This window comes from Diachasma alloeum, unplaced genomic scaffold (genome assembly GCF_001412515.2).
Source record: "Diachasma alloeum isolate Michigan unplaced genomic scaffold, Dall2.0 Dall_scaffold_00608, whole genome shotgun sequence".
Classification (NCBI taxonomy): domain Eukaryota; kingdom Metazoa; phylum Arthropoda; class Insecta; order Hymenoptera; family Braconidae; genus Diachasma; species Diachasma alloeum.
In genome coordinates this window covers 284,619-298,959 of record NW_021680740.1, presented here as the reverse complement: position 1 = coordinate 298,959, position 14,341 = coordinate 284,619, and the positions used below count along the sequence as shown (strand labels likewise).

General features: G+C 33.7%; 2 protein-coding genes across 3 annotated transcripts; one reads left to right on the top strand and one right to left on the bottom strand.

Annotated features, from left to right (window-relative positions):
* Nucleotides 1–2,790: 2,790 nt before the first annotated feature.
* LOC107043644 (ribosomal RNA processing protein 36 homolog) lies at nt 2,791–5,767 on the bottom strand. The gene is made up of 2 exons (XM_015265213.2): nt 5,608–5,767; nt 2,791–4,120 (listed from the first exon to the last, which is right to left on the bottom strand). Exons 1-2 carry the CDS (start codon nt 5,656–5,658, stop codon nt 3,467–3,469), a joined length of 705 nt encoding a protein of 234 aa, XP_015120699.1. The 5' UTR covers nt 5,659–5,767; the 3' UTR covers nt 2,791–3,466.
* Nucleotides 5,768–6,840: 1,073 nt separating this feature from the next.
* On the top strand, nt 6,841–13,967 carry LOC107043659 (FAST kinase domain-containing protein 4). 2 transcript variants are annotated; one of them, XM_015265240.1, is made up of 7 exons: nt 6,841–6,995; nt 7,139–7,264; nt 8,548–9,236; nt 9,772–10,061; nt 12,451–12,696; nt 12,780–12,855; nt 13,695–13,967. In XM_015265240.1, exons 2-7 carry the CDS (start codon nt 7,139–7,141, stop codon nt 13,894–13,896), a joined length of 1,629 nt encoding a protein of 542 aa, XP_015120726.1. In that variant the 5' UTR covers nt 6,841–6,995; the 3' UTR covers nt 13,897–13,967. The 2 variants fall into 2 exon arrangements, with proteins under 2 accessions (XP_015120726.1, XP_015120725.1); XM_015265239.1 differs by having other exon boundaries at nt 7,136–7,264.
* The last annotated feature ends 374 nt before the right edge of the window (nt 13,968–14,341 follow it).

Here is a 14,341-nt window from a genome sequence, read left to right as displayed (position 1 = left end):
TTCCATTCATTTCCGTATAATAATTCACTTGAAATTCGCAGTTACCATTGATTTCGCCTCATAATTTTTCATTTTCGGCGATGAAATTCCTTGAAATTTCATAACGTGATGAAATTTTCCAGAAATGCACCAGAAATTTCACCCAATTTTTAACATTTTGTAATTAAAAATAACAGACTGTTACAAGGAAGCCGAAATTTCGGGGACATTTCAAGGAAAATAATCCTGAACTTTCAGATTTCATTGAGAACTCAATGAAATTCAATGAAAGTATCTGAAATTTCCTCATTTCCATTAATTTTCGTGTGATAATTCACCTGAAAGTCGCAGTTGCCATTGATTTTCTTTCATAATTTTTCATTTTCGGCGATGAAATTCCTTGAAATTTCATAACGTGATGAAATTTTCCAGAAATGCACCAGAAATTTCACCCAATTTTTAACATTTTGTAATTAAAAATAACAGACTGTTACAAGGAAACCGAAATTTCGGGGACATTTGAAGGAAAATAATCCTGAAATTTCAAATTTCATTGAGAACTCAATGAAACTCAATGAAATTATCTGAAATTTCCTCATTTCCACATAATAATTCACCTGAAATTCACAGTTAACATTGATTTTCCTCAGAATTTTGCATTTTCAACCATGAAATTCCTTGAAATTTCATAATGCGATGAAATTTTCCCAGAAATGCCCCAGAAATTTCACCCAATTTTTATCAGTGCCAGCAACTACATGACAGAAGACATTTTACAATGATAAATGCACAATAAAATACAGAACATATACAGTATTTTGAGGGCTCCTCGAGACTATTCAACAATTTATTTTCAGTTTTCCTCGGGAGAGATGTGTTTAGCGTGGGATGTACAGGATTTTGTAATGAATTATACAAATAAATAAATAATTTATGGGTGACGACAGGGTGTTGCGTGCCGGGGACTGTAGGAGCCCAATATAACGAAAATTACGAAAAAAAAAAATATAAAAAACATGATAAAAGATGAAAACAAAAAACATTATGAAAATAACAAAAAAATGCTTTGCCGTCGTGCGCCGCCTCACTTTAGGCTAATAATTTAATTATTAAAAGGTAATATTAATGATTATTGATATAATACATGTTATTATAAGATATTACTAGATGTAATTATTATGTATGGCTTAGTTTAGATCGTGTTGTTGAGAAAAAAAAAACAAAGTATGCGTAAGATTATTGGAGATTAATTGGAGAGATGGGTTTGAGGTGATTCAGGGGCTGGAGAGGAGTCAGTGGGGGGTGATAATTTTTACATTGTCTGTGTTCTAGAGGTCATTCATTAATAAATGTCGATAATTTATACTCGGGTGAATTTATTAGTGATTTTTGGGGAAAATTTGGGTGGGAAATCGAAGCTGAGGGAAATTCGAGTTTATTTTTTCCTGGATATCTCTGAATCTACGAAAGATAGGTAGATTTTGGTGAGAATACTTTTTGTGGAGAATTTTATCAGCTACAAAAAAGTTTCTTACGAAAATTTCGATATCTCGATTCGTTCGCCAGATATCCACGATAAACTGATGTTAGAATTAGAATTCAATTCAATTTTGATTTCATTTTTTTGTCAATATCCCGAAAACTAAAAGGGATATCGAAATTTTTGTAAGAACATTTTTTGTAGAGAATTTCAAAAGCTACAAAAAAGTTTTTGACGAAAATTTCAATATCGCGCGTGGATCCCGAGATATTCCCGAAAAACTGGTCTTGCACAAAATTTGAATTGACTTTTCAATCGGAATTCCCTCAATTGCTCCCGAAACCCAAATTCCCCCACATCTCCAGACCCTTCGCACCCCCTCGCCCCAGCAGCCCCCCAAATTTCGAGCCCCCACAAGCCACCCCTCACTCCGCCCAGCGCCCCGAATCCCCGAGAAAAAAAACCGAAAAAAAAAACAAATTGAATAATGTTTTATTAATACTGTAAATATTTTAAATAATAGAAAAAAAATGAACGACAAATGGATGAAATAAAGAGGAATAAAAAAATGCGTACGTGACTGGACATAAATCACGTCTGACGAGGGCAATTGGGGATGAATCTGCCCAATTTTTCTGTTCTAAAATTTCACGCAATTGATCCCTCCCGCCCCCTCCCCGTCCAAAAAAAAAGTGAAAAAACCCTGCGTTCGCTCTTTCGTTGATAAGCAGTCACATTAATGAACACTCGATAAAATAAATGAACCACATTTTATCGACACGAGAGTGAGAGAGAGAGAGAGAAGAATAAAAGAAAAAAAACAGAAAAGAGAAAAAAAAATTGTAATCACTCGCGAGCTTCTGCTGGTAAATCGATTGGATCCCATTCACAATCCGCTCATGGCTACAATCAACGTGATGAGAAAATATAATTGATAAAAGTACACATGCATTACAGTCCACACGCGAATTAATTGCGACGAACAAATAACACGTGCTCACTCTGCTCTAAATGAATAACTAAAAAAAAAATCCACTTGTAACTGTAACATCCCTGTTTCTGATTGACAATTCCTTTCGTATTGAATTAATTAATTGATAAGTCTTTTTGTTTTCACGATGAAGTAAATAACATTAAGGAGGAAAAAAAAAATGGATAAAATGATGAAAAAAAAAAATAATAAAATACAAAAATGAGAGACATTGTCCAACCCAAGTGTCATTACTTTTGATGTTAAATAAAAAATACATAATTAATAAATTGGGTTTTGTTTTATTTGGGTAATAATTGTGGTTTAATTGGGGGATTCATGTTGAATAAAAAATGCATAATTAATAAATTGACTTTTCTGTTTTATTTGGGTAATTGCGGTTTATTTGGGGGGAAAGTTTTTACAGTTGGTGAGGATTACAGTTCGATTTTGTGAGGTTTTAGTTGTTTTGATGATTTTCTCCTTGGATTGAGGGTCATTTGACCCTCGACTGAAGCGAAATGTTACAAAATATTTTTTTGTTGGAAATTTCTTTTTTTATAAGCATTGATGTCGACATATGGATCTTAGGGATTAAATGACCCTTAAGAAGGTTTAGGGTTGAGGGTCAAATGGGGTGATCTGAAATGGTCATTTGACCCTTAACCCCTCACGTTTTCAAGGGTCGTTTGACCTTTACGATTATATGATCCTCAAATCATACGTCCGTAGGAAGATTTTGATCCTTACGACCCTTTGACCTTCACCCCCAAACCTCATCAAGGGTCATTTGACCCCCACGACCCTTTGACCTTCACCCCCGAACCTCATCAAGGGTCGTTTGACCCTCAACTAAAAATCTCTGAAAAATGTCAACAGAAATTCTCAAAAATCATTACTTGATTAATTTAAGGGTCAAATGATCTTAAGAGTCGTTTGACCCTCACGACCCTTTGACCTTCACCCCCGAACCTCATCGAGGGTCGTTCGACCCTCAAAACTATTTGACCCTCAAAAAAAATTGTGAACAAAAAATTTCAAAAATCATTGTTCGTTTGTGAAAACTTCTTTCTGTCCTTCCCCAGCCGCTTCTTCCTCAACCTCTCAATGTGTTTCTTCAGCTTTCCCGTGCTCTTAAGCTCCTCATACTGCGACACGAGGTTCACAATCCTCTTCTCCGATTTTCTCCTGAATTTCGGCTTCTCTCCGCTCTTTATCGCCTCCACGATCTCCCTCTTCTCCGCGCTCCTCAGGTCCTCCCTCTGTTTCTTCCTCGACTCCTCCTTCAACTGGTTCTCGATCCTCTGGATCAAGTACTTGATCTTCTTTATTTGCTTCGGATCCTCAGTGGTTTTTAACTCATTTTTCAGGGCTTTAAGGTCGTTCTCTTTCATTTTGAAGAGGAAACTGTACGAGTTCTTGAAGGCTTTCTCGTCGAAATTACCGCAGAGGGAGTCGAACCTGGGGTCCCTCGGCTCGTGCCTCTTCACGTGGACAACCTCTTTCAATCGAGAGACTGGCCTCTTCGCCGACATCTCTCGGGGTCTGTTCTTGTTCTCTCGTTTGAAGTCTGTTTTTTTGACCCGTTTCGCACCGAAAATTGCCTCGTTGTACACCTTCGAGCCCAGTTTCTCCTTCAATTTTTGTAAATCCTCGAAACTCATCTGCGAGAGCTCCTCGCGGATTTGGGTCTGTGGATGCAATATTTTTGGGCATCATTAAGCATTAATTAATTAGTTATTGGTGATGGGGGGTGAAAAGGAAAATGAAACGAAGGGATTTTTTCATGTTCTAGTGAGGGTGGAGATATCTTGGGAGTCAGGGCGTTTAGGGGAAAACGTCAGAGGGATTTTTTGTGGAGAATTTTGTCGGCTACAAAAAAGTTCTTGTGGTGTTTTCTTGTGGGGTCGATGGTTTCGAAGATAATTGGAAAAAACAACTGGGGGAAATTGGTGAAAATGAAAAGAATAGTTTTTTCGTCTCGTTTTCATGTTCTAGTGAGGGTGGAGATATCTTGGGAGTCAGGGCGTTTAGGGGAAAACGTCAGAGGGATTTTTTGGGGAGAATTTTGTCGGCTACAAAAAAGTTCTTGTGGTGTTTTCTTGTGGGGTCGATGGTTTCGAAGATAATTGGAAAAAACAACTGGGGGAAATTGGTGAAAATGAAAACAATAGTTTTTTCGTCTCGTTTTCATGTTCTAGTGAGGGTGGAGATATCTTGGGAGTCAGGACGTTTAGGGGAAAACGTCAGAGGGATTTTTTGTGGAGAATTTTGTCGGCTACAAAAAAGTTCTTGTGGTGTTTTCTTGTGGGGTCGATGGTTTCGAAGATAATTGGAAAAAACAACTGGGAGAAATTGGTGAAAATTTAAAAAATCGTTTTTTCGTCTCATTACAAGAATGGAATTATCTGGATAAGGGGAGATTTTAGAGAAAAATGTCAAAATCATTTTTTAGAGAGAATTTCTTCAGCTATAAAAAAGTTCAGGTGATTTTTTCTCGTACAGTCAATGGTTCCGAAGATAATTAACAAGGAAGGAAATAGGAAATGGTAGAGTGAGAGAACAATCGACATTTTCAGATTTTTTTTGAATATTAGATTATCTCGATGAGGAAGACGTTTAGACGAAAATGTCAGAAGACTTTTCTGTAGGAAATTTCATTAGCTAGAAAAAGTTCTCAGGAGATTTCATTCTCAATCCACTCCTCACGGGGATAATTAATAAAAACAATGGGAGCAAATGCGTCATCTTAACCTCAAAACTCCACAAATAGAAGAACAACCAAAAATTTTACGCTTCAGTATCTGTAGATTAAACGATGCGATTTGAATACATCAAAATTCATTTTAAACTCCAAAAAATACTTTTAAAATGAAAAAAAAAGTTGTTGAATTCCACTCTGCCAATCCCTAGTTATTCACAATTAAGAAAACGGAAAATTCATTTCTAACCTAAAAAAAACCATACAACAAAAACAAACTTTTCAAAATCATCAATATCTCCGGATCAAACGACACGATTTCAATAAATCAAAGCTCATTTTAAGCTCCAAAAAATCCCGACAAAGCTCAGAAAAAATCTCCGAATTCCGCTCTGCCGAATCCCAGTAACAGGCCCTCAAAATCTGTTAATCGCACCCATCTCCAAAAACCCAATCACCAATTCCCTAAAAACTCACCCTGTCCTTGTCCTCCTCCAGCATCCCCATAGTTTCATCATCGCTGCTCATCCCGGATGATCCCAGGGGTCACTCACCCCTCCCCAACCAACTAATTAATTGATTAACCGAGAAAAAATAACGCAAGAGCACTCCAAATGCTCCAAACGTATTTTATCGTTTATTTCTAGGAATGGGGACGTTTGTCGATTAATCGAAAACATCGATTTTTCATGCCCAAACATCGACGTTTTTCATTCGATATTTTGAACGGCCGATTAATCGATTTTCGATTCTTTTTTACAAAATCGATGTTTCTGACCCAGTAACAAAATTTTTAATTTTGGTGTCGAAGAATAATGTTGATTGATTGAGAATGAACAAAATAATAATTTATCCGCAATCAGAAGTAATCATTTTCTACAGTATGTATGTTATAAATGATAAGTGAACAAGTCCAGTCGTTCATTGATTTTTTAAATATTTTAAATATAAAAAAACGTTTTTTTTACATTTAAATTTTTAACAATTATTGCAGCTAACGGAAAATATTCAGTATATTTTCTTCAATTAATCAAAAACCCTGTTTTGAGATTTCAAAATTTAATTCTCCAGCAATACTTATCATTGAAACGTAAGTTCCTCGAGGAAAAAGAAAATTATTGAAAAAAAATTGATTTTTCTCTTGTGTTATTACTTATTAATGAAAAAAAAACATCGATTACTGAACAAATCGATGGTTTTTTCATCGATTTGTTCAGTAATCGATGTTTTTCCATCGATTTTTCCAGTAATCAATGTTTTTTCATCGATTTTTTCAGTAATCGATGTTTTTCCATCGATTTTTCCAGTAATCAATGTTTTTTCATCGATTTTTTCAGTAATCGATGTTTTTTGATCGATTTTTCAAATAATCGATGTTTTTCCTGATAAATCGATTCACAACATCGATGTTGTTGAAAAACATGAATTCTTCGATAATCGATGTTTTTTAAATCGATGTTTTTCCATCGATTTTTCCAGTAATCAATGTTTTTTCATCGATTTTTTCAGTAATCGATGTTTTTTGATCGATTTGTCAAATAATTGATGTTTTTCCTGATGAATCGATTCACAACATCGATGTTGTTGAAAAACATAAATTCTTCGATAATCGATGTTTTTTAAAACATTGCCCATCGCTATCGATCTCTCTGGAAAATCCAGGCCCCGCCATCTCGTGTCGCTCCAGCACAGCAGTTCCACCCACTCATCTCCAAAATCATCACCTCCATGACTGAAAACCCTCACGAACACGATTGAACAGTGGTCCACCTAACCTTAACATGTACTCCTAATAATCACCAACAGAAACCCAAAAAATCATCAAAAATATCTGACACTACACCGCAAATAATAAAATAGACTGCGTAAGTAATCGCCCGAGGGTCTCAAAAATGCAATAAAAATCCCGGAGATGATTGTCACTCCGGAATAAATAGTCGCCCTCCCCCTGCAATAGTGTCACGTACTTCACGATTATATAAATAACATAAACTTGGGTTGATAGAAGATGTTGAAGCTAGTGGGAACCCTGCGGAATGGTTCGGCGCGGTTATCACCACGTTCCACCAACTGGTGCATGCCGAAACAGCCGCTGGCCGGATGCTCCGGGGCTGCGACAGCACCTCAGCCCAACGTGAGTCCATGCATTTGAATTTTTTCGTCCTTCAAAGTTGAGTTTGTTTTTGGGGGTGTATCTGGGGAAGGACGGGAGGTGGGAGATTTTTTGGGAAGACGGTTTTTGTGGAGAATTTCGAGAGCTGCAGAAAAGGTCTTTATGGAAATTTCTGTATCTCGTGTAGTTTTGGATTTTTTTCGTTTTTTCGCCACCAGCTTTCATCATTTGTTGTCAACTTTTAATTCGTTTATCAATCAATTCATTGTAAATTCAACTTTTTCGAGTTTGGATTTTTTCTCCCGAAACTTGCACATGTTTTGAATAAAAAAGTTCTTTTCCACTTCTTTGATAAAATTTATATTTATCGAGTTATAATTTTTTTTCAAATTACCTACCTGGTCCAACCGAAAAATTTTCATTTCGTTCAAATTTTCGTTTTTTCGCCACCAGCTTTCATCATTTGTTGTCAACTTTTTAATTCGTTTATCAATCAATTCATTGTAAATTCAACTTCTTCGAGTTTGGATTTTTTCTCCCGAAACTTGCACATGTTTTGAATAAAAAAGTTCTTTTCCACTTCTTTGATAAAATTTATATTTATCGAGTTATAATTTTTTTTCAAATTACCTACCTGGTCCAACCGAAAAATTTTCATTTCGTTCAAATTTTCGTTTTTTCGCCACCAGCTTTCATCATTTGTTGTCAACTTTTAATTCGTTTATAAATCACTTCATTGTAAATTCAACTTCTTCGAGTTTGGATTTTTTCTCCCGAAACTTGCACATGTTTTGAATAAAAAAGTTCTTTTCCACTTCTTTGATAAAATTTATATTTATCGAGTTATAATTTTTTTTCAAATTACCTACCTGGTCCAACCGAAAAATTTTCATTTCGTTCAAATTTTCGTTTTTTCGCCACCAGCTTTCATCATTTGTTGTCAACTTTTAATTCGTTTATCAATCAATTCATTGTAAATTCAACTTCTTCGAGTTTGGATTTTTCCTCCCGAAACTTGCACATGTTTTGAATAAAAAAGTTCTTTTGCACTTCTTTGATAAAATTTATATTTATCGAGTTATAATTTTTTTTCAAATTACCTACCTGGTCCAACCGAGAAATTTTGATTTCGCAGAACTTTCAGAGAAAAATCTGTATCTTATTCATCTTCAGACACCAAGATGTCAGAAATTAAGATCCAGACATCAGTTAGATTTTCAGACACTTAAAGATCCAGACGTTTTTACCCAAAAAATTAAACAAAAATCGGTGAAAAATGATGAATAATTCGCGGAATGTTGCAGCTGGAGCCGGAGCCCCCGTCGGCCCCGAAGACCGCGAAGTCCGAGGTGCCCCAGCGAAAAAATGTCCTAGTGAAGAAAGCCTTCGCCGAGCTGAACATCAGCAAATCAGCCCCAGAGCCGGCGCCAATGAACTCGGTGCAGCTCATGGAGGAGCTCCTCTCCTCCATGAACACGAAGTTCATCAACTACAAGCAGGCAATCCACACGATGACCCTCCTCTCCCAGCAAGTGGACAAGGGAGCCATCGACTTGAAAACCCTGGAGAGCGACGAGAGGTACAAGAAATTATGCCGGATAATAACGAGAAAATCGGGGGCTGCGAATGCCGCAAAATCCGGGGAGGGGGAGGGCTCCAAGTCCCTGGAGAAGACGTTCTCAGTGGACGATCTGCTCGAGTCAACGGAGGTGAAGAAACTCCCCCTGGCCCAGAGCATCCAGTTGTTCTGTGGATTAGCTGTCAGACAGAGACGACCCAGACCTCTTCTCCGAGGTCTCGCCGAGAATATCATGAAGAGCTCCACCAGTTTAACGATTAAAAACGTTGCAGATATTCTCTACAGCATGGCGAGACTCAACTTCGTTGAGGAGGACCTCCTGGTGAAGCTCAGTGAGGGCTTGAGGGAGAAAATACCAGGGGTCAGGCAGAGCCCCATCATCGGCTCCATTCTCACGTCCTTGGGGATGATGAGGTAGATTGGTCGATGAATTTATGGTTTTTTGCACAGGTTTTTCAGGAGAAATTGTTTAAAGTACTATTTTTATTTTTAACGGATTTTTTTTTCAAATTACAAAAAGAACGAGCCTGTTTTATCACAATCAAAATAATCACAGCAAAAATATCACAGTCCAAATGATCATAAATAATCCTTTAAGCCATTATCATTAATAATCATGTTTATAAAAATGAAATATTGCAATTCAATCAGTCAAACTAGACAAACAAACAATTTCAGTTACGAATTTCATTAATTTCTTTCAATTCTTCATCGCTGAAACAAGACGTAGATTTTTCTCTCATTACAAAAATCAATACACACTCGAAAATCAATAAATGACAGGGTTATCATAACAACTGTTTTGACCAAATGTACGTCAAAATATACAAATTGAATCAGAAAATTAGAAAGGAAAAATTGACTAGTACTTTTAGACATTTTTAAAATGTCAGTAAAATTACTTATTCATTTTTACTTATTTGATCATTTTATTTATTTATTTATTAAGGTACAGGGATGACGCTCTCATGGAAACATTCTGCGACTGGGCCATCAAGCACAAGGAGGTGCTGAGGACTCAGGACCTCTGCTCCCTCCTGATGACTCTCGCTGTCATCGGCTACAGTCCTGGCAATTTCGATGTTTTGTATCAGGATTTGGTGGGTAATCTCAAGGACACTGACATGACGAAGGTGTCGGAGTGGGTGGATGTCGTGTGGTCGTTGGTCGTCCTGGATCGGGTGTCTAACAAACAGGTGGAGAGCACGTTGAATAGCAAGTTCATTGCGACACTCACAGGTGAGAAGAATTGATCAATTGATTTTTTTCTCCATTTTATTGACTGAAAGGAGTTCAATTAAAATTCGTAATTAAGGATCAAGGATGTTTAATCAAAACTGGAGGAGTCATTGTGGGGTTGATAGGAATTTTTATTTTCATTCTATTTTTTCTTTTTGCATGTTTCATTTTTAGGTCAATTTCTGTAAATATAAATTTAATAATTTTTATCATTTCCTGTTCTTTATTAACAGGCAATTACAGATTTTACTATAGGAAATTTAATAATTCTGGTGTTTTTTTACATATTTCATATTTATTTTACATTTTAGGAAAAATTTTTCATTAAAATTTCATCATTTCGTTCTAATTTTGTTGCATTCTCAAACAAAATTGATGATTAAATTAAATTTAAGAAGAGAATGATTTGCACTGACTTGAGAATCTATTTATTGTTAAACTTTTCGGATGAAAAACTATTAAAATTAGAAAAATCTTAAAACTCTTGATATTTTCCTTAAAAAATTTTCTTTATATAAAATTTTCGCCATCTGCTTCCAATTCCAAGACATTTTGAAAAAATTAATACTGAACGTTAATTAATCCTCAACGATTGGTATTCGATTCAATAAATAATATGATATTTAGTCAAAATTTTTCTTTTTGCATGTTTCATTTTTATGACAATTATTTCCGTAAATATAAATTTAATAATTTTTATAATTTCCTGTTCTTTATTAACAGGCAATTATAGATGAATAGACTAAATATTAATAGAATTATAGATTTTACTATAGGAAATGTGATAATTGTGGTGTTTTTAAAAATATTTCATATTTATTTTACATTTTAGGAAAAAATTTTCATTAAAATTTCATCGTTTCGTTCTAATTTTGTTGCATTCTCAAACAAAATTGATGATTAAATTAAATTTAAGAAGAGAATGATTTGCACTGACTTGAGAATCTATTTATTGTTAAACTTTTCGGATGAAAAACTATTAAAATTAGAAAAATCTTAAAACTCTTGATATTTTCCTTAAAAAATTTTCTTTATATAAAATTTTCGCCATCTGCTTCCAATTCCAAGACATTTTGAAAAAACTAATACTGAACATTAATTAATCCTCAACGATTGGTATTCGATTCAATAAATAATATGATATTTAGTCAAAATTTTTCTTTTTGCATTTTTCATTTTTATGACAATTATTTCTGTAAATATAAATTTAATAATTTTTATAATTTCCTGTTCTTTATTAACAGGCAATTATAGATGAATAGACTAAATATTAATAGAATTATAGATTTTACTATAGGAAATGTGATAATTGTGGTGTTTTTAAAAATATTTCATATTTATTTTACATTTTAGGAAAAATTTTTCATTAAAATTTCATCATTTCGTTCTAATTTTGTTGCATTCTCAAACAAAATTGATGATTAAATTAAATTTAAGAAGAGAATGATTTGCACTGACTTGAGAATCTATTTATTGTTAAACTTTTCGGATGAAAAACTATTAAAATTAGAAAAATCTTAAAACTCTTGATATTTTCCTTAAAAAATTTTCTTTATATAAAATTTTCGCCATCTGCTTCCAATTCCAAGACATTTTGAAAAAACTAATACTGAACATTAATTAATCCTCAACGATTGGTATTCGATTCAATAAATAATATGATATTTAGTCAAAATTTTTCTTTTTGCATTTTTCATTTTTATGACAATTATTTCCGTAAATATAAATTTAATAATTTTTATAATTTCCTGTTCTTTATTAACAGGCAATTATAGATGAATAGACTAAATATTAATAGAATTATAGATTTTACTATAGGAAATGTGATAATTGTGGTGTTTTTTTTACATATTTCATATTTATTTTATATTTTAGGAAAAATTTTTCATTAAAATTTCATCATTTCGTTCTAATTTTGTTGCATTCTCAAACAAAATTGATGATTAAATTAAATTTAAGAAGAGAATGATTTGCACTGACTTGAGAATCTATTTATTGTTAAACTTTTCGGATGAAAAACTATTAAAATTAGAAAAATCTTAAAACTCTTGATATTTTCCTTAAAAAATTTTCTTTATATAAAATTTTCGCCATCTGCTTCCAATTCCAAGACATTTATAAAAAACTAATACTGAATATTAATCGATCTTCAACGAATAACATTGAATTAAATAAATTATAATGATGACACATAATTTCCTGTCTTAATTATCCATCTGGACATAATTGCCTCGATCCAAATTAAAATCCCACCAGTAAATCTCTAGTTTTCACGTCATTCCGGGCCGACAGGAAGTTCTAATTCCCTCAGTGCCGCAGAATAAATAATTAATTTCCACGTGAATAGCCTCATCATGCAATATTATACCCATTCCAAATTTTTTTGCAGATGGAGTCGACATCCCCGCTGCCAAGAAGCATAAATTATTGAATATAAATGCTGCGGCGAAGTATTTATTGAAGGATTACTCAGGTCCACTTTTGGAGGAGAGTTCACCAGTGATGGAGGCACCGATCGGCAGGATCAAGGACAAGGAAGTATTCGTCAAGGCCATCACCGACGCACTGGCAAATCTCTTTCCATCTAGAGAACATTTTCGAACGAATGTCGACGCTCGGACAGGCTTTCTAATAGGTGAGAATCCATTACTGCAGTTCAATTGGAATTTTTCAGTCATCAAGATGGATTTTTCATTATTTTTCTCTTCAACTTTGCAGATGTCGATTTTTATATTGATAAAAAATTGACCGCGTTACCTGTAGATAAAGTCAGTGAAGATGCAAAAGCTTTGAGGTGAGTGTTTTGATTGATTTTTTTTTCAATCGTTTGAAAAATTACTGAAAAAATTGATCAATTGATTTTTTTAATTTCATTTTCGGGTCTTCAAGAGGCGATTGATCCTCAACTTTAAATGTCCTTGAGGGTCTTTTGACCCTCAAGACATTTGACTCTCAACTAAGAAAGAAAAAGAAGTTTTCTGAATTGTTTTCTTCAAGTTGAGAAAAAAGTCGAAATTAAATGTTTAATTATCTTGATAACGAGTGGTTCTAGGAGAAAATTTGATAAGAGATTTTTCATTGGAAATTCAATTTTCTAGAAAAAAGTTCATTTGATATTTTCCCCTAAAACCACTCGTCTTGGAGATAAATAAACAAATACTAAAAAATTCTAAATTAACCAGAGAAAAAATTGATTTATTTCGTTTTCCGAATGAATGTTAATTGTCAATTGTTAATGTTAATTTTATTTCTTAATTAATACGGCAACTAGGGATTATTTTTAATTAAAAAAACCAAAACAATTAACAGCATAAAACAAAAGTTTTCTCAATTGTTTTCAAGTTACGAAAAAAGTCGAAATCAAATGTTTACTTATCTCGATAACGAGTGGTTCTACGAGAAAATGTCATAAGAGATTTTTCATTGGATATTCAATTCTCCACAAAAAAGTTCTTCTGCAATTTTCTCCTAAAACCATTGGTTTTAGAGATAAATAAACAAATACCAAAAAATTATAAATTAAACAGACAAAAAATTGATTTATTTAGTTTTCTGAATGAATGGTAATCTCTTTCTTAATTAATATGGCTGGGAGATATTTTTAATTGAAAAAGTTCCCTTTTTCAATTGCAGGATAGCAATTATCGCAAATTATTACCACGACTTCTGCGTGGGAAAAAGAAATAGCCTAGGCTTGGTTGGACTTCACAATCGATTACTCGAAGCAATGGGCTACCGAATTATTGATATATCACACACAGATTTTCACACGGACGATAAATTACTGAAACGAATTTCATACCTCAATGATCGTATTAAAACCATTGTAAAATAGCTAGCTATAGTGTAACGATAATGGTTGATCATGTAAATTTATTAATACACTGTATGAAATTTTCTGTTAAATGTGATGTTTAAATTACCCATTCGATGATTTCAATTTAGCGCATAAATGATCAATTGTTTTCATTTAAAGAGAATTTTATGATTTTTCTAATTATGAAAATGATAATTAAATTATCTTATAGACAAGAAAATATACTTCATGTTTTTTTCCACATGCAACTCCAGACATTGAAAATTATTAATTATTTAAGGGATAACTCGAGATTAGCTGAGTCGAATTCAACAAATTTGGCGCCATTTTGAAGGTTTTTTTTTAAGCTTTGAAATCAAATTTTATTTTTGGAAATCGGATCGTTCAGTCCAAAGATATTGCAGAGGAAGTTTGAATTAGTCTCACTTGAGAATTAAAGATTTGATAATTTGAAGGTCAGCTT